This window comes from Pogoniulus pusillus, chromosome 23, assembly GCF_015220805.1.
Source record: "Pogoniulus pusillus isolate bPogPus1 chromosome 23, bPogPus1.pri, whole genome shotgun sequence".
In the NCBI taxonomy this organism is placed as follows: domain Eukaryota; kingdom Metazoa; phylum Chordata; class Aves; order Piciformes; family Lybiidae; genus Pogoniulus; species Pogoniulus pusillus.
In genome coordinates this window covers 9,452,102-9,475,220 of record NC_087286.1, presented here as the reverse complement: position 1 = coordinate 9,475,220, position 23,119 = coordinate 9,452,102, and the positions used below count along the sequence as shown (strand labels likewise).

The window sequence follows — 23,119 nt, the reverse complement described above, 5'->3', positions numbered from 1 at the left end:
CCACTGCAGCCTCCAAGACTGGAAGAAATAAAAGCTCCAGAGGGGTCAAATCCGTGGGACACTCAAGCACAAAAGGCCAAACACACTCAAACTGTAACTGCCATGAGGGTCATGGCTCAGACAAACCCCCACATTTTCCCAGGAGCAGATAGAAGTGTTGTAGAGTCACAGAAGGTTAGAGGTTGGAAGGCACTTCATCCAGTCCAACTCCCCTGCAAGATCACCTGCAGCAGGTAGCACAGGAAGACATCCAGATGGGTCTTGAGAGCCTCTGGAGAAGGAAACTCCACAACCATTCTGGGCAGCCTGCTCCAGGCCTCCAGCACCCTGACTGTAAAGAAATTTTTCCTCATGTTGAGGTGGAACTTCCTGGTTTCCAGTTGCATTCCTTGCCCCTTGTCTTATTACTTGACACCACTGAAAAGAGTCTGACACCTTTTTAACACCCACCCTTTAGGTATTCATAAACGTTCATCAGATCTCCTCTCAGCCTTCTCTTCTCCAAGCTAACCAGCCCCAGGTCTGTCAGCCTTTCCTCCTCAGGCAGATATTCCAGTCCCCTCATCATCCTCATAGCCTCTGTTGGACACTCTTTAGTAGATCCCTGTTCCTTTTGAACTGAGGAGCACAGAACTGGACACAATACTGCAGCTGGGGCCTCTCCAGGGCAGAGTAGAGGGGGAAGAGAACCTCCCTTGTCTTTCCAAAGACTGTTGTTCTCCTAAATGCTGGATCATGTTTACATTACAGAAACTACCACAGCTATTTGGTAAGACTGGGGATTTTTTTTCATTGTTATTATTTTGTTAACATGAGCCAAAAAAACTTTTTAGAGAAATCTGAAGTCTTTTAGTTAAAATTTTCCATTTCAAGCTCTGCCTCAGGCTCAGTGTTTCTTTGGAAAGTCTCAGTCCCAGTCCTAGTAAAGCTTGGCTGAGCTCTAAGCAAGGCCACAGAATGGAAAGAGCCAGAAGGCTTTAACCACTATTAACACATACAAACCCCTGGTGGACTTCCTCAAGTTATGGGAAGATACACAGCTAAGGACTGAATTAAGGACATGGAAATGTTTGAGCAGGTCCAGAGAAGGCCACAAAGATGATCAGAAGGCTGGAGCACCTCTGCTATGAAGAAAGGCTGAGAGACCTGGGGTTGTTCAGCCTGGAGAAGAGAAATCTCCTGAGAGACCTTAAAGCAGTCTTGCAGTACCTGAAGGTGACTGCAGGAAAGCCAGAGAGGTACTGTTTACAAAGACATGGAGTGACAGGATGAGTAGTAATGGCTTCAAACTGGAAGAAGATGGATTTAGACTAGACATTTGGAGGAAATTCTTCCCCATAAGGCTGATGAAGCACTGAAAGAGATAGTCCAGAGGATGTATGAAGGCTCTAGCCTGGAACTGTTGAAGTTTGGGTTGGATGGGGGCTTGAGCAGCTTGACCTAATGGAAGGTGTCCTTGCCCATGGCAGGGGGGTTGGAACCAGATCATTTTTGGAGTCACTTCCAATCCAAACCATTCCATGAACTTCCAAATATAAACATGATGTCCAAAACTTATGAGGGTAGCTTCTTTAGGGTTACCTATGTCTGTGCAGACCAGTGTATCCAAAGCCTAACTCTAAGGGGGGAAAAAAGGGGGTTGCCTACTTATCTGATTAATATAGTTGATAGATCAGAGTGCAGAGAAGGGCAGAACACCACACACACTGTCATCTCATTCTGCAAGGGGAGAGGATTTCTCTCATGCTGCCTTTTTTCTGTACCTATAAATAACACAACTGATAGAATAAGAAGGTGTAAATGAAGGCATGAGCTGCTGCTGGCTCTAGTTCTGTTAGCAATGCCAAAACTACGTCAGCAGTAAGCCATGGTCTCACACAGCTTCCCCACGAGCAGAAACTGAACCTCTAGCTTGTGCTGGCTGCACCCATGAGCTTCCCAGTGACAGCCTGACCCCACTGTATTTTTTTACTCCCAATGATACTGAGGCTTTTTGGTTTATTTTTTTGCTCTTACCCTGTTCAGTAGGAAATCTCTATTGATGCTTCCACTGCATTCTTCCACATACCTTCATCCTCCTCCCTCAGTTGGGATAATCCCCAAGCAATATGTCAGACAGAGTCAGGACAAGCAGATCAAGAGGACGTAAGCAGGTGGACAGACAATGGTAGAGCAGTGGGTATGGTTCATCTTGATCTCAGGAAAGCATTTGACACGGTCTCTCACAGCATCCTTGCAGCTAAACTGAGGCAGTTAGGCCTGGATGATCAGGTACCAAGGTCGATGTGAACTGGTTGAAGAAAAGAAGTCAGAGAGTTGTGGTCAGTGGGACAGAGTCTAGTTGAAGGCCTGTAGCTAGTGGGGTCCCGCAGGGGCTGGTACTGGGACCATCAATGCCCTGGATAAGGGCACAGAGGGCACTGTCAGTAAGTCTGCTGATGACAGCAAACTGGGAGCTGACACACTAGGAGGCTGTGCTGCCATTCAGCAAGACCTAGACAGGCTGAAGAGTCAAGTGAGGAGAAATGGAATTAAATTCAACAAGGACAAGTGTAGAGTCCTGCATCTGGGAAAGAACAACCTCATGGACCTCTATAGGTTGAGGATTGACTCGTTGGAGAGGAGCTCTGGGGAAAAGGACCTGGGAGTCCTGATGGCCAACAGAATGACCATGAGCTAGCAATGTTTCTTGTGGCAATGTTTCTTGCGGCCAACAAAGCCAATGGCATCCTGGGGTGGATTAGAGGAGATGTGGCTAGTAGGTGCCCCTCTACTCTGCCCTGTGTTGAGGCTACATCAGGAATATCGTGTCCAGTTCACACTGGACTGGACCACTCAGATCAAGAAGGACCTCAGGGAGCTGCTTGACAGAGTACAGTGCAGATCCACAAAGACACTGAAGACAGTGAAATGTCTCCCTTGTGAGGAAAGGCTGAGGGAGTTTGGGCTCTTTAGCTTGGAAATGAGGAGACTGAGAGGTGTTCTCATTCATGTTGATAAAGATGTGAAGGGCAGTGTCAGGAGGACAGAGCCAGGCTCTGCTCAGTGATGTCCAGCAACAGGACAAGGGGCAATGGGTGCAAGCTGGAGCAGAGGAAGTTCCACATGGATGTACGGAAAAGCTTTCTCACTGTGAAGGTGACAGAGCCCTGGAAAGCTTGCAGATTCTCCTTCGCTGGAGACTTTCAAAACCTACCTGGATGTGTTCCTGTGTGACCTCCCCTAGGTGATCCTGCTCTGGCAGTGATCTTTTGAGGTCCCTTCCACATTCTGTGATTCTGTGAAAGACAATTTACTGCAGTGGATTGCATCTGGGATGAAGTGACATGGCTCCACCTCCACTGAAATCAGCTTTTTTGCTGTACTGGTGGGGAAACAGCCCCACTGCAAAACAACACTGTTCCAGCTGTATCTGCTTATCATTCTTATTGTGCTCAAATTGACCTAGACAGGTAAGCATTACAGCTCAACTTGTAGCTAGATTTTCATGCAGATCCCACTGTGATCAAGTGTAGTCAGCTTGATTTCCAACAACCCTGTCAGATGGAAGCTTACAGCCTGCCTCAAAACAAAGATGAATGGGATGATCTTTGATGTTACAAGCCCAGTAGGAGGGAAGGTAGATAAAAGGTGTTTATGTGCCATCTTTTGCTGTTAAAATAATGCACGATGCAAAGTCAAAAGGAGCAGTTCAGTTGTAGCAAAATCAGCAGTGGCCTGCAGCAATATGGCAGGAATAAGCAGACCTCTTGCAAAGAGAGCAGAGAAACAGTCTCCCCCTTGAACTTCTCTGAAAAAAAAAACCTCCACCTGGTGGTAGCCTTTCCTGGGTAAACACAGGCAAGAGTGATAAAATCATCCTTTTGTCAAGACAGAAGCATCAAAGATTTTTAAATGAGGATGGAGCTTACCAGTAGTGAACACCTTACCTTGTCAGCCATGCCTTGGCATTTACTTAGCTGGCTTAAAATATTGGCAAACTAAGCAGTTCGAATGTGCTGCAAAACACAGAACCACAGACCTCTAGAATCATTGAGTCCAACCTATCACCTAACCCTTCTAATGAACCACCATGGCACTTAGTGCCTCAGCCAGCCTCCTCTTAAACACCTTCAGGGATGGTGACTCCACCACCTCTCCAGGCAGCCCATTCCAATGTCAATCACTCTTGCTGTGAACAACTTCTTCCTAATATCCAGCCCAGACCTGTCCTGCTACAGTTTGAGGCTGTGTGCTCTTGTTCTGTCACGTAGTGCCTGGGTGCAGAGACAAACCCCATCTGGCTACAACCTTCTTTCAGGCAGCTGTAGAGAGCAATGAGGTCTGCCCTGAGCCTCTTTTTCTCCAGGCTGAACAACCCCATCTCCCTCAGCCTCTTCTCACAGGGCTGTGCTCCAGCCCCCTCACCAGCCTTGGTGCCCTTCTCTAGACACATTCAGCATCTCAACGTCTTTCTTATACTGAGACACCCTCCCTTTCAAAAATCCTTTGGGAATATAATAGGGAATTTATAATACCTTCAACTTGCTTTTGAAAGATCTTTGAATTTCAGCAGGAGGAGCACCAGAAAAGAGCCTCTTTTCTGTCCCTCTGTGTTACGCTTTGGCCAAGATATCAACCTACCAACATTCTTTTCAGTCTCATTCTCAAGAGAAATGGTGGTGACACCAAAAAAGTAACTGAGCATCCACATTGCCCCTGAAGACCAGGCACAGGTGAGGGTGCCAGCAAGGAGCAGAGGGGCACACAGCTTGCTGCCTACTGCTGGTGTCATTCCAGTAACCCATTCTCCATACCCAAAATAACCCAAACTAACCACCTAATCCTGGATGGAACCAGTGCAGTTAGTCCTGTAACCCAAGCTGTGATCCTCATCTGGAGGTTTGGGTTTCAGATCCTGCTAACAAGGAATGCTGTTGGGAATTCCACATTGGAGAGGTGGAGAGGTTGTTTTCACCTCTAGAAGAGACAACCAAGAAAGAAAGGTACCAAAGATTTAGGACGCTGGCATATAGCTGCTTGGGTGGGTTTAATTTAGTCCCTCTTGTGCACCTTTAATTACACAATCCTCTATTATTAGGATTTGATGGTTTGTTGGGTTTTGATTGTTTGTTTATCCAGAAGTCTTGAATCAAGGGTCAGCAAACAGCTACAGGCATAAAGCATTTGTCAGGTTTGTGTAATGAATTAGGTTGTTTTTAGGGAAATAATTAGCCCCTTGAAACTCAGTATTAAATACCTTTCACTATCCATAACACTGGAGGACAATCTGGTTGTGGATAGGTAACTTCAGGTGTTTTATCAGCCTTAGTTTAAAAAGAAAAATACTTTATTGTCGTTCCTGAGGAATACTGAAAACCAGATATTTCTGATTCATTTGCTGCACTCACAGAACAGGAGAGGAGAGGGAGGAGAGGAGGAGGGAGAGGAGGGAAGAGGGGGAGGAAGAGGGAGAAGGGAAGGGGGAGGGAGAGCGAGAGGGAGAGGACACTCTGGGGAGGTTTCACCCACCCCAGCTCCCTCAGGAAAGCCCAACTGAGCCCAAGCAGCCATTTAGGAAACGCTGTCTGGTCGGGAACAGACGGAGGATGGGGCGGCAAGCCTCGGCATGTCAAACCGACAGCGTGCCCCTACTCCCTCCCCGGAGAAAAAGATGCTCCTTAGACGCCACAGCCTCCCCGGCCTTTGAACCCCGCGGCTGAGCTCCGAGCCCGGTTTTCCGCAGGAAACGAGGCAAGCTCACCCGCTGCTGCCCGGCCCTGCCCGCTCTGCCCGCCCCCTCCGGTAAAACGGTGCCAGCCACCGCACAGACGCGAAGTGCCCGCAGGAGCCGAGCGAAAGCCGGGGCCAGGCGGCCCTGGGGCAGAGGGAGCGGTGCCCCCATCCCGAGCTGAGCAGGGACCGGAGGCAGGCCGAGATGCCGCTGGACAGGGTCGGAGGGAGCTGGAGATGGAGAGAGAAAATGTATCGGGGCAGGGGTTGGGGGGTGTTGCTGATGGGACGATTTGTGCTCCCCAAGAACGGTACAGCGTCCCTGCCTGCTCTGTGCCCGCCTGTCCCGCGGAGCGAGGATCTCGGCATTCCCCCGGAGCATCACCCTGCAGCGCGGGGCTCTCTCGCAGCCCGGCGAGACCCTTGCCCGCCCGGGAAACTGCCAGATCTCTTGTAGGCCCTTCCCTTAGGGCACGGCTCATGCCATTCAAAGTGACACTCAGCAAAGCTTTTCGCCCTGTCCAAACAGCCGGCACAGCCCGCGGCTTGCCTTGCGCACCCCTCGCCCCTCTCTCCAAATCTCCCCCCGCCGCAGAAGGGGCTGGGGAGCAGGCGACGCACCACGGTTTAACCCTTCCCTTCCTCCTCTCCCTCCCTGGATGCTCCGTGACGATCCCGGGGTCTCTGGTGGCCCTGCTGAGTTCTGTTGCCCAGTGAGGAGGGTAAATCACCCACCCGTTGGGAATGAAATTTCTGCATAGATGGTAAATCCGTGCTCTGAGTTTGTATTTCTTTGTAACACACCTTGCTGATACCTGAAAGGGCACGTAACACGGCTCACACCTGGCATGTTTCTGTACCCTTTGATTTACAGGATTCTACAAAGAGACGTTTTGTTGGAAAACCAACCCAGTTTCCCCGCAGCTGCCTATTTTTTGTCCTGGGAACCAAGGGAAAAATTCAGGGACAGCAGCCACAGTGAAAACCAAAGAATAATTGGGTAAGTTCATAGCTCTTCTCCCTCTTGGCAGCTAATAGGGTTAGACCTCAGTGTAAACAGCTGGGAATCCTACTGGGGCGTGTTTTCATGGGGGAAGTTGTTGTTGTTGTCGTTGTTGTTGTTATCAAGAAGGCAGCAAATGTAAAGGAAGAAAGAAGCACTTTTCTCTGTAATGCTCATTCATAGATCTACCTGGTTTATTTTATTTAAAAAGAGACAATGTCCATTGCTGTAAGCCCAGGATGTGAGCTGTGAGCTCTAGGGGAGCTTTTTACAACAGAAGACATCATCAGGGTTATTTTATTGTTATTTTATTTTTTTTAAGACTGGCAAAATTAAATACTTTTTTACATTTGTCATTGATTCCTGGGAAAACATTTCCTAGATTTAGCTTCTTAAGTGCTGTGCAAGTGGCACAAGTGAATTTTATTTGTTTCAGAATCCTTTCACTACATCTGTAACAAAAAACACCTCTGCATACATGCTCCAAACAGAACCATTCCCAGAGTGTGCTTTTTCCACAGTAAGTTTCAGCTAGAAGGGAATAAGTCATTGTGACTTTATTTTCTCTCACTGAGAAAGTTATTAGTGAGACTGGAAACTACTTCCCCAGGGAAGTGGTGGAGTCATTGTCCCTGGAAGGATCTGAAAGATGTGTAGATGTATGGATAAGGGACATGGTTTAATGGTGACTTGGCAGTGCTGGGTATATGTGTGGACTTGATAATCTTAAAGGTCTCTTCCAATCAAAACAGTTCTGATTCTGTGATCAAAATCCATGTATCTGTCTAGCACCAGCACTCAATGCCCACAAGGTGATTTTCTTTCCAGTGCAAAATGCACCACTATCTTTCTCTCTCTCTGTACCTGCTTTGTACTCCTTGACAGAGCACTTTCTAAAGCCTAATTAATATTTAGATTGACCGAGCACTGTCTGGAGCTGTTTTCATTAACATTTTCGTTTGACTAGGCTGAAAAAGCATTAAAAGTAACCAGAATTTCACAGTCAACAGCAAGCTATTGAAATGTATGATGATACCTGCAGCAAAGGGAAAAGGATAGCAATACAACAGCAGCCTCTCTTGGGGTAAAGTCAGGACTTAATAACCTGGGACCACAGCAATTGTTCCAATCAAGCACAAGGAAGTGCAAAATATTTTCAAGTCCAATCTATTTGCTCTCATTTATTTCGATCGAGATGCCCTCAGATAAATAGCCCTTTTCCACAGAAGGCAAGGGAAATGTCACTGTTGATTCCAAAGAGATCAGAATTGATGCCTGGACATCATGTGGGAACATTAATTTAATATTCCACAAAACACTGCAGTCAAGGAGTCAACATTCCCTGTCCATCCTCTGCCTGGCTTGTCAGATTATTACTTTTTTTGTTATTACTATTCAATCAAATCATTGTCCTAGAATTCCATGATGGAAACGATCTAGTGGATTGAGCTTTCTGTTTGGCTTTGAATGCAACGTTTCTTGGGGTTGTTTTTTCACTGATGTCTCTCGGAGGGCAGTTTTTAAGTGTGCCAGGTGATAAAGGCTCCTCAAAGAGCCTTGCTGCACGTTGTAATGGATCCCTGGCCATGATCAAATCCTGCTGTTTCTTGCTATGCAGGAAGTCTTTCCAAATTAGTCTAACACCAGGACAGAGCACTGTGACTAATAGGCATAACTGCACTGCTCAGGCTCTCTGCAAGCAGGTTCTGCAGGGAAAACATCAGCACCGACTGTGCTTGGTGTTCCATGGAGTAAAGAGCAATGTCTCAGAGGGGAAGGGGGGAAAAAGTAATAATAGTATGGATTTGGGGGTTCAATAGTATGGATTTGAAAGTTTAAACCTGAAGAATAAACAATTACATGGAGATGCTTCACTCTGGAACTACTTTGTCCCTAACATCTCCAGAGAGCTGAAAGAAAATTAAAATCTACCAGAGCACAGCCTCAGGGGGAGCACTTCAGAATCTTTACATAATTTCAACCACTTTCACTGAGTTTGGGCTAAGAAGAGTTTGGACAGAATTTGGCCCTGAGTGTTAAATTCTGTGAATCTCCAAAAACACCCAGTCCAGAGGAGCAAAGACATTTTGTTCAACGCTGGCCATTCAGTCTTACTCACTTCACCCAGTGTTGCATCCAGCAAATTGTGTCCCACAAAAAGCATCCTTTCCAGGAAGGCTTAAAAGCAGCAAGTAACAGTAAATTTGCCACTTGCTTGGCGTTGTCCTACAGATCAGTGCTTTCCCTCACATGCAAATTTCTCTGGCTCCAGCTTCCAGCTTCTCATGCACGCTATTCCTTTCCCCATCAGGTTAAAAAGACCTCCTACACCTCACATTTCCATCTCTTGAGGGTATTTCGTGTTGCAATCTAGTCTGCTAAGAAATGATACATTCCCAGATGACTTTATATGACACTTTTAGGTTACAAACCATAATGGTGAGTGGGAAGGATCTCTTCTATGTGCTTCTATGTGCAAATGTCAAAATTACTTCAAAAGAAACCAGAGAGCAGGACAGGGCATGGATATCCTGCCTGGATACAAAGTTGAGGGAATGACTTGTAAAGGGAAGGATGGAAGTAGTATAAACTGAGTAGTTGTGTGAGAGAGATCCAAGAAGCTATATTTTGATGTTAGTTGAGAACCAGATATTATTTTTTCAGGTGCTGACACAGAAATTCCTGTTACTAGATTGATTAGATATTCTTATGGAGCTTTCTTCCTAATATTAGCTGTTGGCCTTCAAGATGAACAGGGAGGAAGAAAAAAAATGTTTAAAATAACATAGAAATAATCTGAAACTCCTCTGCAAGAAAAAGTCAAGACTGTCCTTTTCTTCAGTGAAACTCAAAGTAAACTTTTGTGGTCCCTTCTCCACAATGCCTTGTGGAGGCTTAGGTGGGAGAGGTGTACCCTGTAGACCAACCTGTCTGAGGACTCGTGGCCAAAGCTCTGCTCAGGGAAGTTCCAAGGGCCAGCAGAGAAGTCCCCAGGGATGGAGGGGTCCCAAGTTGATCCTGGAGGTCCTGGTGACAGGCCCTGTGGGTTACCCCAATACCAGGTGACTGCAGACACATAGATAGATCCTTGGAATTCAAAGCAATTTTGAAAACTGAATACAAACCTATTTTCCAGTTTAAAACACACACTTTGCCAGCCTGGGGTTCCTACTCAGATTTTACTGCTGGAAAACTTAATCTCTAGAGTCAAGTTCTTTACTGTGACACTTGTCTGAGCCCTGGACAAGGAATGCGTTTGGTAAAATGAGGGCAATGCGTTTTCCATTTCTAGAGGCCACTGGTAGTGTCAGAGCCATATAGCATCGGTCGCAGGCAGGGATCGGCTTTTGCCGCAGCCAAATTCCCTGCCACTGGCTCTGCGGTCACCTGCGATGTGTCTTCTTCGGAGACGAAAATGCGTCCCGTTCTGGCAAGGGAAACGGAATGCTTGGGATGTTGAGGGTGGTTGTCAAGGGGAGAGGGAATATTCAGATGCTTTGGCTAAAAAGGGGCGATGAGGCGCCTGATCTGCCGCTGCTGGTGCTGCTGCTATCGCGGTCATCCTAGCGCATCATGACACGCTCCGCTGGACTCCTTGGGATTGCTTCTTTCTCATGGCACAGCTCACATCCTCGGGATTTTCCAGCCTTTCCCTCAAACGTCAGATTAGCCAATAGATATTCGTGTGCAGGTTTAATTCTCTTCATCAAGAACCCAGGGTAGGACATCGCCTCCCTCCCTCTGGTGTTTGTGTCTCTGGGGTAAATGCGCAGAAGGCAAACTTTTGTCTGCGTTCATAAGCACCCAGCTAGACTGACTGCCCACGGAACCGTGTCGGGCAAGGCTTCCACATCGCGGGATTTTTTCCAGCCGGGACAGGCCCGGAGACAATTTCCTGGTACTCCGCGGAAACTTATAGCGGAAAACAAAAGATGAGGCGACAGTGCGCGGACGTGACCCGTTCTTGCTCCAGAACCGCGCTGGGCTGCTTCACTTAACACAGCCGGCGGGGACGGTCGGGAACTGCTCCGTGCAGAGCCGCTCGAAACCGCTCAGAGCACGCAGAAGCGCCCAGAGCCACAGACGCAGGCAGACCCGCGCCAGCTGTCATCTCTCGGCTCTGCGGAGCTGCGCGGAAGAGCCTCCTGGTCGCTACCATGATAGACGGGAGCCCACAAACCACGGTTAGGTTTAGCTAGGGGTAAAGCTAGTCGTGTGTAGTGGCCTGTGTGGAGCAGCAGCTCTGCAGCAGATTTGTCTTCATTACTTCCCTCCCGCCCCCCAAACTCCTACCCTCGGCTACAGACAAGCGAAACTCGGTATTTTCAGAACAACGACCGCGTCTTTGCGCAGTCCAGAAGCACTCCTAAGCTCCCGCATCTGCCTTCTAAGTTCCAATTCGGAGGGTGGAAGCGGGGATGACGCAGGTGTCCCGGTAGGATTCGCTGGTCCACATGGTCCCATCGCACCGGCAGCCCTCGGGGCTTCCCTGACAGACAGTCCGTGCTGTCACTGCGCCTAAACCCACACAGAGTTTTAAATAAAAGCCTTACAATTTAAAATAAACCCTCACATTTTAAAATAAAATCTCATCGATGCGACACCGACGGAGGCTGGGGGCATCGCGGCGGAGCGCTCACAGCGGCGCTTCCCACCCCCTGCTGACCAGAGGGCGGGCGAGGTCGCACCGACTTTCCCCTGGACCTGTCTTTCCGCCCTTGTATTTTTCGGTCTTAAATAACTTTTCTTGTTTGCTCCGGGGGCGCTTTTCTGACACGCACCGCAAAGCTAGCCATGCCTTCACGGGAAAAGGGGTGCCAGGGAGGTAGACAGCAGCAGCACCGAGGATGTTTCGGGAGGGGATCCGCGGCATTGGTACCATGGCCGCTAGCCTCCCGTTCCACCTTAAGAGATCCTGCCCCTTTAAGGGGCGGTGCCGCGACCTAGCCCGCTGCTGTGCCGTGACGCCCTGCAGGGGGCGCTGCCGGCCTGCGTTTGGCGCCACCAGCGGCGAGCGGGGGCCGCAGCACTGGTAGAGCCCTGGGCCGGCTGCGGATCGAGTCCTCCCCAGCGGCTTCTCCCGGCCCAGCGGTTTTTCCTGGCCCAGGGGCTTCTCCTGGCACAGAATGCGCTGCTGCGGACGAGCGGGCTCCCCCCGCACCGCCGCCTTTGTTTGCCTGGTGGCCGAGAGCCGTGTCCTCCCCCAGGACCTCCCCGTGGGAGCCCCTCCCAGGTGCGGGACTGGGGCCGCCACCGCCTCCCGGTGAAGTGGGGTGTTTCCCCTCTAGCCCCCCAGCCTCCCGGCTCCGTTCACGCTCTCGGAGAGGGCGAAGGGAGGTCTCTGCCGCCGTGCTCGGGGCTGGGTAGGCGGGCGGGAGCGCCGCAGCTTTAACTTCGGCAGCTGGAGTCCTGCTGCCGGCCGGTCACCGGCAATGTGCGGGGCTTCGCCGGGATCCGGGCTGCGGGGTGATGGGTGACGGGTCCGGAGTCGCCTGGGCACATCGTTCGCGCATCCCCCGGGACGGCACCCAAAACGAATACAGGGGCAGCGGGGCCGTTCTCATTCTGCCCCGAGCTCGGCAGCACACGTTACCGTGCGCCGTGCCTTTGTTCCAACTCCGCGGCGAGTTTAATCGTCTCTCCGTCATAAATCGAGACCTAATCAGACTGGTTTTTGCTTAAGAGCCTAAATAAACTAAAATAATCTTAATTCTGATGTGACCTGACCCTTATTTTTCTTGAGAATTGCGAGAATAAAGCAGTCATTAATTAAAACCAAGATGTCTCCGTATAAAGATGGTATCGAGATGTGCGGAGGCTTTGAGCCATTGGCCGTATTAGTAAATGTGTAATTGAACATTTAGATAATGATCGGGTTGGTTTGTGTGCCTGTGTTTTAACCTGAAAGCACTGCATTTCTTTGGCAGCATTGCCAGGCTTCTGATTATTTGTATTTCTAGTCGCCGAATAAATGATCCCGTCCTCGTTTCTATTGTGCAAGGCAGCGACTTCTGAGCAGTCCCCAGCCCCAGCGAAAATTTGATAACAAGGCACCCTTCTCTCCCAGCCACATTCCCTGGTTAAGTGCTTCATCCTGCACCAAGAACCCCGGGAGTGTTTCTGTCAAGAAAGAGAGGAAGGACCGAACACAAATACATCTCTAACACGGCGGCCCTGTGCTGGACCCCGGGAGCTGGCTTGCGGCTTCAGCATCCGGAGGTAGTTTTGAAGATGGGCAAATGGTGACGGGGAAGGAGGCTCAGCGCCTCGCAGGGATCTAGCCCTCGTCTGACACACACTCTATCTTTTCTTTTATTTTTTCCCCCCTCCCAAATTTGTCATAAACAGACTTTGTGCAGAGACAGCCGGTCTCCCAAACAGAATCCCACGGCAGCCTTCGCGATTGCCTCTCCTGATTTTCCAGGCTGGTTTGGACACATTTTTCCTCACTCCTTTATTTTCCTCTCATGATTTTTCCCCCTCATACCTTTTTTTTAAAACTTTTTTTTTTTTTCTTAAGGATTTGAGATATAAAATGTGTAGCAAAGGAAAACTGAATCATATGTAATGAGTTATTTATATCAGTCTGACAAATAGCCTGCTTATGAATTTATCCCTGCACTGTGCACTTATTCCCATTTCATCCTGGAGGAAGACCTGCAGCTCCCAGAAATATGTTTTTGCTTGTATTCAGTGCTCTGTCAGCGGCAAAAGTTTGAGCTTATAAAGTTAGTTTCCTCATTCTAAACGCTGCCTGGAAATTTCACGCTGTTTCTTACTCTATTTGGAGGTTTTGAGCAATTAAAGGAGTAAAAAGGAATAATTTCTTCTTTCTCTTTTTTTCTTCCTTTTTTCCCCCCCTCTTTTCTCAGAATTGGTATTTTCCCACTATCACTTAGAATGAAATAGGATTTTTAAAAGATCCAGAGTTCTAATCTCGGTTGATGTTTTGGTGTATTCACGGTAATGAGTCCTATTCCCTCGGGTCATGAAGCCCCCAAATGTCAATCAAGCAAACTGATTCAGAAATGCCATTGTTCGACTCCCACGTCACTCGCCTTCCTCTCATTTTACTTAACAATACCGGAGTTCTCTGATCACTCACTCGGAATATGGGCATTATCTGTGGAAAATGCACAAAGTGTCTTGATCTTTGGCTGGCAGCTCCTGTTGGAGGCTTTCCGCCGAGCAGACGCTCTGTGTTTATACTTCTGCGCCCTGCACTTTATTACAGCTCGGAGGAGCCAATGAATATCTTGAAAGCAAACCGTGCCATAAATCCGTCAAAAATTAATTTGTCTGCAGAGATGTTACATTTCTATTTCCGCGGCACGGGCTGCGGCCCCGCTCAGCGCCCCGCTCCGAGCAGACCCAACCGTGAAGGAGTGGGGGTCCATCCCACCGCGGGACCAGTGCGTGGACAGGCGTGGAAGATGCCCCCCCACACACCACCACCCGCGCAGCACAGAACTCACGGGCATCGGGATGAGCCCTCCCGCTGGGAAGCGAACGGCACCCGCGTCCCAAAGATGGGTGAAACAACCTTCCCGGAGCGGGTAGTAGAAATGCCATTTGGGATGCTTCTGTTGGGCAGTGCATAGGGACCCCCCATCCCGCGCCCACCTCCCGCCAGTCCCGGGCGCTGGGGGAAGTCCCCGAAATCTCTTCTTTGTCCTCGCCGGGTCAGAGTTGGGGGGGCAGCTCCGCCGCGGCTCCCCAGGTGCTGGATCCCCATGGTGCGTCCCTGGAGGGGGCGGGGGGCGGCCAGCCCTGCCCAGGGGCTTGCGACGAGCCCGGGGAGGGGAATTAGTGCTATCCCTCTCCCGGCCGGAGCACGGGTTCTCTTCTGGCTGCCAGGCATGAACGTCGTCTTCGTTTAAAATTAGTAGCATAAGCTCCCCAGCCCCCAGCCTCAGCATTTAAAGTGCCTTTTGTCTCTTCATTTCACTTAAGCAAGGTTTTTGTTGCCGGTTGCCAAGTTCTATTAATGCAGAATTTAATCGGGAAGCGCCGTGCCCTGGTCCCAGCAAGACGGGAGCAGCAGATTCTGAGGCCTGGGACGGCAGAAAACAGATCCTTTGGTGGTTATGGCTAATACCCTACCATTTAATGTCGCCTTCAGTAAAAACCACTTACGTGGCAGCAACTTTTTTGTTTGCACTGAAGGGAAAAGCTGGTTCTTTATTTCTTTTTCTCTCGACCACGCAGCAATCACGCCCGACTCTGGAATACGAAACCGAAAAGGTTTTCTCTAAAGAGAAGGGCCTTAATTACTGGATTCCGTGTACAAGTAATCCAAAGGCACACTTAAAAGGAAATTTAATAGCTCCAGTTTCTATTTCATCCTGACTCGCATGTGTCCTCTGGCTGGATGCTCCCAGCCGTCTCCCAGCAGAGCCCGAGCACTTCCCGCTCCATTTTGCTCGGGATCTGTTGGCTTTTCTCAATATCCCCTTCTCCCTGCAGTGGGAATAAATGGAAAGCCTTCACCGGGATTAAAACCTTAGATTTTCCCCTTTGGTAACCAGTAAAGAGGGAGAGAGGGACGAGAGGAAATGAAATTGTTATGGAGATTACAGTGTGTGTCACCGCGCTTTGGCCAGTCCGCGGGTTTTGTCGCGGAACGGTTAAGTGAAAACTTGTATTTCCCTTCACAAGAATGGACAATTTTTCTCGCTTGTTTGCAGTTTTCCAAAGTTCTACACACAAATCAGTGAACCTTAAGAGACCCTTTCACTCTTTTATTGTGAATATTTGTCAGTGCGCGGGGCCAGTGATTGCAGTGACAGGTGAATCCAGGGGCCCAGCGATGGCATCCCAACTTCATAGGTTTGGGAATGCAAAAGACTACCGGCCTTTTCACTCGGGATGTGGCAGTCAACAGGTTCACATTTTCTGGGCTGTAATTCCTTCTGTCCTGCAGCCGAGAGCTACCAGAGTAAAACCCAGCCGGGAGAAAGAGGGAGGTGGCCTGCAGGGTTTGGGGAGCTCAACTTCAACCCTATCCCCAGTGCCCAGGAGAGCTCACGGAGAAACGCCTCGCTCCCTCTTTGTCATCCCGTCCTTTAATTATTAATTAAAGCCGAGAACTAGAGTGGATGTGAGGGGGTGGGTGCGGACAAGGAAGAGAAGGGGCAGTAGGGGGAGCGCGGGGTGGGGGGGGTAGGGCGCAGAGCTTTGTTGGCCACTTTAATTGGCCTGTTTACAAAGGAGCTACCAGGGTGGAGGCGGCCCGGTGCCGGTCCCCTCCAAAGCCGATGCGGGGACGCGCTCCCGTCGCCGGCGGCCCGGAGACCGAGGCAAGCCCGGCCCTCGCCGCCCTGCACGGGATCCCTTCTGCAGGAAAGCCCCGTTGCTCTCCGGCCCGGCACGCTGCCCTTACCCGGTTGGCGGCTGCTCCGCTGCCGGGGGGGCTGCGCCTGTCCCGAGCACCGGAGCTGGGCTGGATATTTAATCCCTCTCTCTCTGGACAAAGACCCATTTTTTTACTGAGGAGAAACGCCATTGAAGTGTGGCTAACCTTTAGGGTTATACCCTAAACCAGAACCCGAGTGCTTGAAAGATGCTTGTTCGGCCCTCTCCTAACCTGAACAGAAAGGATCTGGGGGGGGGGAGGGGGGAAATCACCTTTTTTTTTTCCCTGCCTTTTTTTTTTTTTCTTTTTTTCCCCTCAACAAAGAATTCCAAGTCATTTCATCTTGGGGTTGAATTTTTATTCCCCTGTCCACTCAGGGTATTGAAATCGATCGCTGCAATATTTAATATATTAGTGTCTTGAAGTCTTCTGTCTGTAAAGCCGGGGTTATTTCTTGTCTGGTTACGTCCCTTCCTGTAACAGTTCGTTCTGTACATTTGTCTGCTGTATCAAATTATTATAGTCTGGATTAAAAACACAGTCATTAAAGACTGCGGCCAGTTTTCTAATTATGTGAAAAAACCCAACGCTGGTCAAATTAAATTATATTAAGAGCATATACTCCCAACAAAATTCACAGACACTTGATCGACAAACTCGACAAATATCTGAGGGCGTATCTACAATGTTGAAACTATTTTTGTCATTAGGTGAGGTTTATACAATGTACCCTTCATTTTTTGTTTAACTTTCCTGTAGTGACCTGTCCCATAACCTTGTAATCCACTGTGGGATATATCTTTCTGGCCTCTTTCCTTTTGTTATGCCCCTACAGGTTTCCATCTTAGATGCCCTTTTTTTTTTTTTCCTCCCTTCTCTTTCTTGGTAAATGACTGTTTAAAAAAATATTTGACCTGTTTGACTTAGAGACGTGCGCAGACATCTGTGGATTGGGTTAGGCTTAGAGTTCCTACGTGATTTCATGATCTTCCTAACGCAACACCTGAAAATTAAAAGTAATCTCCCTTCAGTGGTGGGGGAAATTGCTGCATTAGCAGCGTTCGCAAACGCCGGTGGCTCCTGCGTGTGAGGAGGTTTTTAATATACACGAATAGATGGTTCATGATCTTTTTGAGAACACATGCTTGATTCTAGAAAATGTCCGAGTTTTTTTGCCACCTCGTCTTGCTGGATATCCCTTGGGAAAAGCAGTGGGTAGGCTAAAGGATGTGCGGCACCTTGGCGGAAAGCGTGAGGTAGGCAGCAGGCTCAGTAGCTTCGCGTTTTCCGCTTCCCCGGGAGCTAGAGAGCCGGAGTCAGGGGGTACCAGGCTCTGCCTTTAATCACAGCCCAGCTCCTCTCGCTGGGAGAACGTTGTGCTTGCAGGTACTGCTGAGCAAAAGCGTTGCAAAATAAAGATGAAAAGGCAGCGAAGGTGCTGCTGCTTCTTTGGCAGTGACTCGGCGGTGCCTATGAGGAGCCTTCTGAGCACCTCTGCGGCAGATCCAGCTAATCTGCAGAGGAAAACCCCTTTTCTTTCAGCAGTTATCTTCAGGAACCTTGGGCCGGTGGAGATGCAGAAATGTTAATCGCTATCATGTCTATGCAAAGCTATTAAGGCTATTGATTCTTAACTTTCTCAGCGAAGACAAATTTGCCATATGTCGATGTGTAAACACTTCGGAATAAAATTAAAACCAGCTCTGTGCAATTGTCACTGCGCTTGATTCTAACATAAGCTATCAGATGTTTGTGCAGCTCGTCTTCCCAAATGATCAGACGTTGCTAAACCCAAATACGAGCAGTAAACTTTCTCTGTAAGGCAGCTGGGGTCTGCAGGTTTTGGGAAGCCAGAGCAGCTTGCATGAAGCCGCTAAGCGAAAAAATGATCCTGCAGTTTGTGTCAGCTGTGAGGCGCTGAGCACTCGATGAACTCACGGAGGTTTTCCTAAATCTGGTGTTACCCAAATCCTGCACACAACAGGAGGCAAAAAGGCAGCAGCACAGCATCGGGCGGTGGAAGAACCGGGCTCCAGGATGAGATTTTCCCAGGAATACTCGTGGCATCCTTGCGCTGGTGTTTGCAGAGAGGGAGGCAGAGAGGCCTCGGGAAAGGCAGGAGCCTCACTGCAGTCGCTGATGAGGAATTGCTGACGGGTGTCCTCGCTTCTGCCCCACGAGCAATGCAAACATATATAAAGGTTCCAAAGTTTCAGGTGTGTTTTCCAAAGCTCACCTCCTTTCAAGACTCTGGCTTTTCCGAGACGGAACAAATACCACCAAGTGCTCTGCGTGGAGGACCAGAGATATCGGCGATTATCTGGAGAGCCTTTCTATTTATCGCAGTTAGATAGGGCAATACAAACCTTCATGGACTTGATGAATGGCAGGGCTTGTGTAGAATTAATACATTTTACAGGCCCCTTTACGGGAGAAGGATACAGAAATCATAATGGAATTAATTGGATTTTACTAGCAAAATTTGTAAACCCCAGGTAACCATTATAAACTTCCCCTAAACTGTAAGAGAGACTGCGAGATCACAGCCAAGGAGAGCTGACATTATTTTATAGTGCGTATTAAACGCCATTCCCCCTTTTCTTCTCCCACAGCATTTAGCATGAACATCTTTTTCCCTCCGGCGAACTTAGCAACATTTTGACGAGGGCGATTATGTCATAGTGGGAAACAACCTGAAAATCCTTCTCCTGCTTATAATGTGCTACTTCAAACCTCCACAGCAGACACAGGCAAGTTTTTCAAATGGTCTGGAAAACTGCAAGCGGAATAGCACGTTATGGCGATTTACCCTCATGCAGACTGCCGTGTGCACCCAAACTGAAATGATCACTTCCAAAAGCGAACAACCTCCCTATTTCCCCTTCATCCCGTCCCTCCCTCGCCCCCCATACTAGATGATATTTCTCAGTTTGCTGTTGTCTCGGGCAGTTTACTCCTGAATCCCGGAACACAAAAGCATGGCGGGTAAATATAAAACATCTGTTGGCACAGGTTATGTGGCGGTTTTAACACTCGCAGCCTCCTTCACACGCATCTCCACAGAGGCACAAAGCCCCTGGAGCCCCCAGCAAATGCGCTGCGCCAGGAGGTGCTCCGGGAGAGCAGGGGAGGGCTGCTCCCGAGTAGCACCGAGCTGAACCGGGAGGCCGGGGCCGGCGTTCACTGAGCCTCGCCATCAGCAAGGGCTCTTCCAAGGCTCTGTTTGTTTGTTAGTTTGTTTATTTTTGCTCGGGAAGGCAGAGAAAGGGGAATGACAGGATGAAATATAATACAAAGATGTGAAGTGACCCGAGTGGCAGCTGAAGGCGAGGGTTTAGCCGGGACGTGTTTCCCAGCTAAAGTCTCCGCTGCTCTTCGGGGAAAACCAAATGCAGGTTGACGGAAACATCCTGTTTTGAGGGAAATGGACTGTACAGCCCCTATCTAGCTGCTCCGACACCACTAATCAGCCTGGAAAAGCACTGCGGGTGCAAGTCCCGGGGAGGAGGGAGCTGTGTATTCGACACGTTTGCAATTCAATCCCGACCCTGGAAAGGCAGTTTGCAAAACCGCTGGGCTCCGAGGGGCAGGGCTGAAGCTGCGGCGGCCTCTCTGCGGCTCGGCCCCTCCGGGAGAGCCACGACGTCCTCTGCCTGCGAGAAGGGGCGAGGGGAAGTCAACAGATGTGGGCCGTACAGAAATCCGTGGAACAAGTGCTTTAAACCCAGGGGGATTTCTCCTAATAGCGAAATCAGAGGGAGACAGATTTCGGGAAAGAGAATACCCCGATATAAGTTTCTGGAGTGGGAATTCACATTTCATCCCCATTTCTATTTTATAAATACGCGGCCACGTGCGCCCGGGGGGCGTTCCGCTGGAACCGCGTTTCTGCTCCAGCGGCGGGGCAGTCCCCGCAATCCGGCTCCTCCGAGCGCCGGGAGCTGGACTCCTCCCGCAGCGGGGAGTCTCGGTGCGGAGTTTGGGGAAGTTCACTGCGGCTCTCCTATCTCCTCCTCCCCAGCCCATCTGGGCCATGGGGAGCAGAGACCTGAGGAGCTGGCTCTTGTTTATTTGTCTAAGGGGAATGGCGGCGAGGGAAGCTGAGGGCCGCATTGGAGCAAGCCGATGCCGGGCACCCTTCGCCCGCCTCGCCGGGTAGCTGTGTTCCTCGGCGAGTGCACGGGCACCCCGGGATGCCGGTTGCGCGGCAGGCGGGGAGCGAGGCCGCTAACAAAGGCGAGAAGCGGCCCCTCCACGTGTACGTTGCCACGGCAGGACTGGCAGGGTCAGCCTTGCCCAGAACCGGCTGGGCCCACCACGGGGCCACTCTGCGTCGCTGCTTCCCGTGCGTCCGGGCCGGGAGAAGGGGAGCCAGCCCCGTGTCGAGATCCTGGCGTTTCCCCGCTCCTAGGAAACGAAGCTGCAGCCATGCCCGGCCCTGGGGCTGCTGCGGGGCGCGCAGTGACTGCGTGATCGCCGCCAATGGGCCATCTCGCACCGTCCCGCTGTCCCGGCCCGACCTCGTACCCACGGCCCGACCAGTCTGCGTATCCTGTCCCCGCCGCCCAAAGGTCACCGCGGCTGCTGCCGTCCTCTAGCTACAGGCCACATTAGGGGAGCGGCCATTTACTGCCCCTGGATTGCACCGGAGACCGGGTTAGCCCATAAAGCCATTCACACTCAACAATGGGGATTTTCTCAACAATTAACAAGAAACAACATAATAAAGCCATTTACAAAGCCCTCGCTATTTACTATAAATTAGCCACTCTTTAAGAGACCAGTGCGTAATTTCACACGCTTTACAACCCCGACTGCATTTTCGATGCAAGAGCAAATAGCCCTGTTGCACTTTCCGCGCTGACCCCTCTCTCCGTCTCCTCCCCAGGCCGGCTCCGCGGGGGCGGAGGGCGCACGGCTTCCTCCAGACCCTCCCCCGAAGACCCCAGGCCTCCCTCGGCGCCAGGCCCTGCTGGCGGCTCCGTGGTCGTGGCTGGGGCCGCCTGCGCCAGCCCTTCGCCCGGCAGCTGCCCCAGGGACCCCGCCGAACCACTGCGGGCTTCCCCCCACGGCTTTTACCGGCCGCAGCCCCAGGCGCACGGAGAGGGGGAGGGCAGGAGGCGGCGGAGCCGGGGCCGCGCCACAGGAGAGCCCGGGAAGATGGACGCCCCAGTGGAGGACCCGGAGGGGGAAGCCGGGTGGGTTCCGTGGCCCCACCGAGAAATCGCTTTGAAGTGCGGGAGCCCCCGGGGGCCCAGCAGGCAACCGCGCCGCCCCGTTCGGCCGCGGGGAGCCGCTCCGGGAGCGGCGGAGCCGGGCCATAGTGGCAGGGAAAAGCTTGTGGCGCCGGGCAAGATGGCGGCCCGAGGCGCGCTGTCCCCCGGGCCCGCCGCGCAGGGGCCGCCCCGCCGCAGAGCAGGCCCAGAGCCCGGCTGGGCTCCTGCGCCTCGGCACTGCGCTACTCACTTTATATATATATATACACATATATATATTTAATCTCCCTCTTCACTTACTGAAATTTATTTATTTCCCCTTCTTTTTTTTTTTTTCCACCCTTATTTTTTTTCTTCAGTCTCCAGACGGTGACTGCTGAGGCATCGCAGCGGCGGCCAGCGCAGGCAGCGCGCTGCGCGGAGCAGGGCCGGCGGCGCTCCTGCCGGCCTCCCCCCTGTTTACAAACACAGCTGTTGCCGTATATTTGCAATGCTAAGGATAAAGCCACCAGCAGCGAGGAGCAAACGAGAGATGGTGCGGGAGAGGGGTCCTCGGCATCTGGAAAGGACAGGGCGCCTTGTTTTTAAAACTGTCAATTCTCTCAACCCCCATTGTGAGCGCTTCATGCAAAACATCTCGGGCCTTTTAAAGCGGGGGCTTGTGAGGCCGCCTCGGAGTGAAAGGAAGAGGGGGAGAGAGAGGGGCCTGGGGCACGGCAAATAATTATATCAGCGCAGTGAAGAAATGCAACGTGGAAGGCCCAAGGCCGGTTAGCTGTCCGCTCTCCCAAGGCTTCCGAGCAGGCCGCAGCACTCGCCGCCCGGACCCAGCCTCCCCGGCAGCCCCATGCTCAGGCCAGGCTGGGGGGCTCTGCTTTCTTCAGGCGTGCTTGCAGGGCTACCTACTGGGGAAACGGGCAACGTCTGCCAGCATGGTTTTAGCAACGTAGATCGCAATGCCTCCCTCCTTATTTTGCCAGCCAGGGCTCTTCAGGTTCTTGCCTTCCTTTTGTACCTCCAAGCTGACCAAACGGATCCCAGGATGAGCCATTACATATTTTTGCCAGCAAGCCTCTTAACCATAAAAAACACAATTAACGACGTTATCCATGTTTTGTGTTTCGTAACATACTGCACACAGAGAATATGTTCCTGCGGCTCACCGTGGCCTGTCGAAAATGCCACTTTTTCACCCCTCTGTTTCAACCACTCGCATGTGAGAACAGCGACAAACACAAACAGGATAGCACCGAGCTCTTTGCTGCAGAAACTTTAATTTATTGGCAACTAAATCCGTTAGAGGAAAAAGAATCAGAGACCGTGTGGAAAAGAAAAAAAAAAAAAAAAATCAGATGAATGGATTGAACAGCAAACTTCATACAACAGCTACCACTGTTTTGCAGTATTGCTAGTAGTGGTGCTTTAAATAAACAACCAGTAATGAGATTATCTCACTGTCGCTGAGTCCGTGTAGATTATAGAACAATCACTTCTTAAAGTAAATTGTTGTAAACGGCAAGTTACATCTTTTAAGGCAATATACCTCGTTGCTGAAGGCATTACACGTGTTCCCTTTTTAATGCTCTGGAGAATTAAACATAGTCCAAAACTCTTTTGTCTTCCATCTGGCATCAGGAATCTTCCCCATAAATTTACCAGTGAACTCTACTTGCGGCAAATACCTGTGGGGTGCAGTCTATAAAGCACACACGCGCGTCCCGCGATTGCTTTTTCCCCTAGAAAATGCTGTGGATTTTCGTCTACACCAGCAATTGGAAAACAGTGGTGAGTCATTCCTGATACATTTTACGGTTTATCTCCTGCAAACACTCC

The 23,119-nt window shown here is 50.4% G+C and overlaps 1 protein-coding gene across 1 annotated transcript; it reads left to right on the top strand.

Annotated features, from left to right (window-relative positions):
- Positions 1–17,185: 17,185 nt before the first annotated feature.
- On the top strand, positions 17,186–21,570 carry LOC135185523 (uncharacterized). The gene is made up of 3 exons (XM_064162280.1): positions 17,186–17,326; positions 19,491–20,040; positions 20,959–21,570. Exons 1-3 carry the CDS (start codon positions 17,186–17,188, stop codon positions 21,567–21,569), a joined length of 1,302 nt encoding a protein of 433 aa, XP_064018350.1. The 3' UTR covers position 21,570.
- Positions 21,571–23,119: the final 1,549 nt, after the last annotated feature.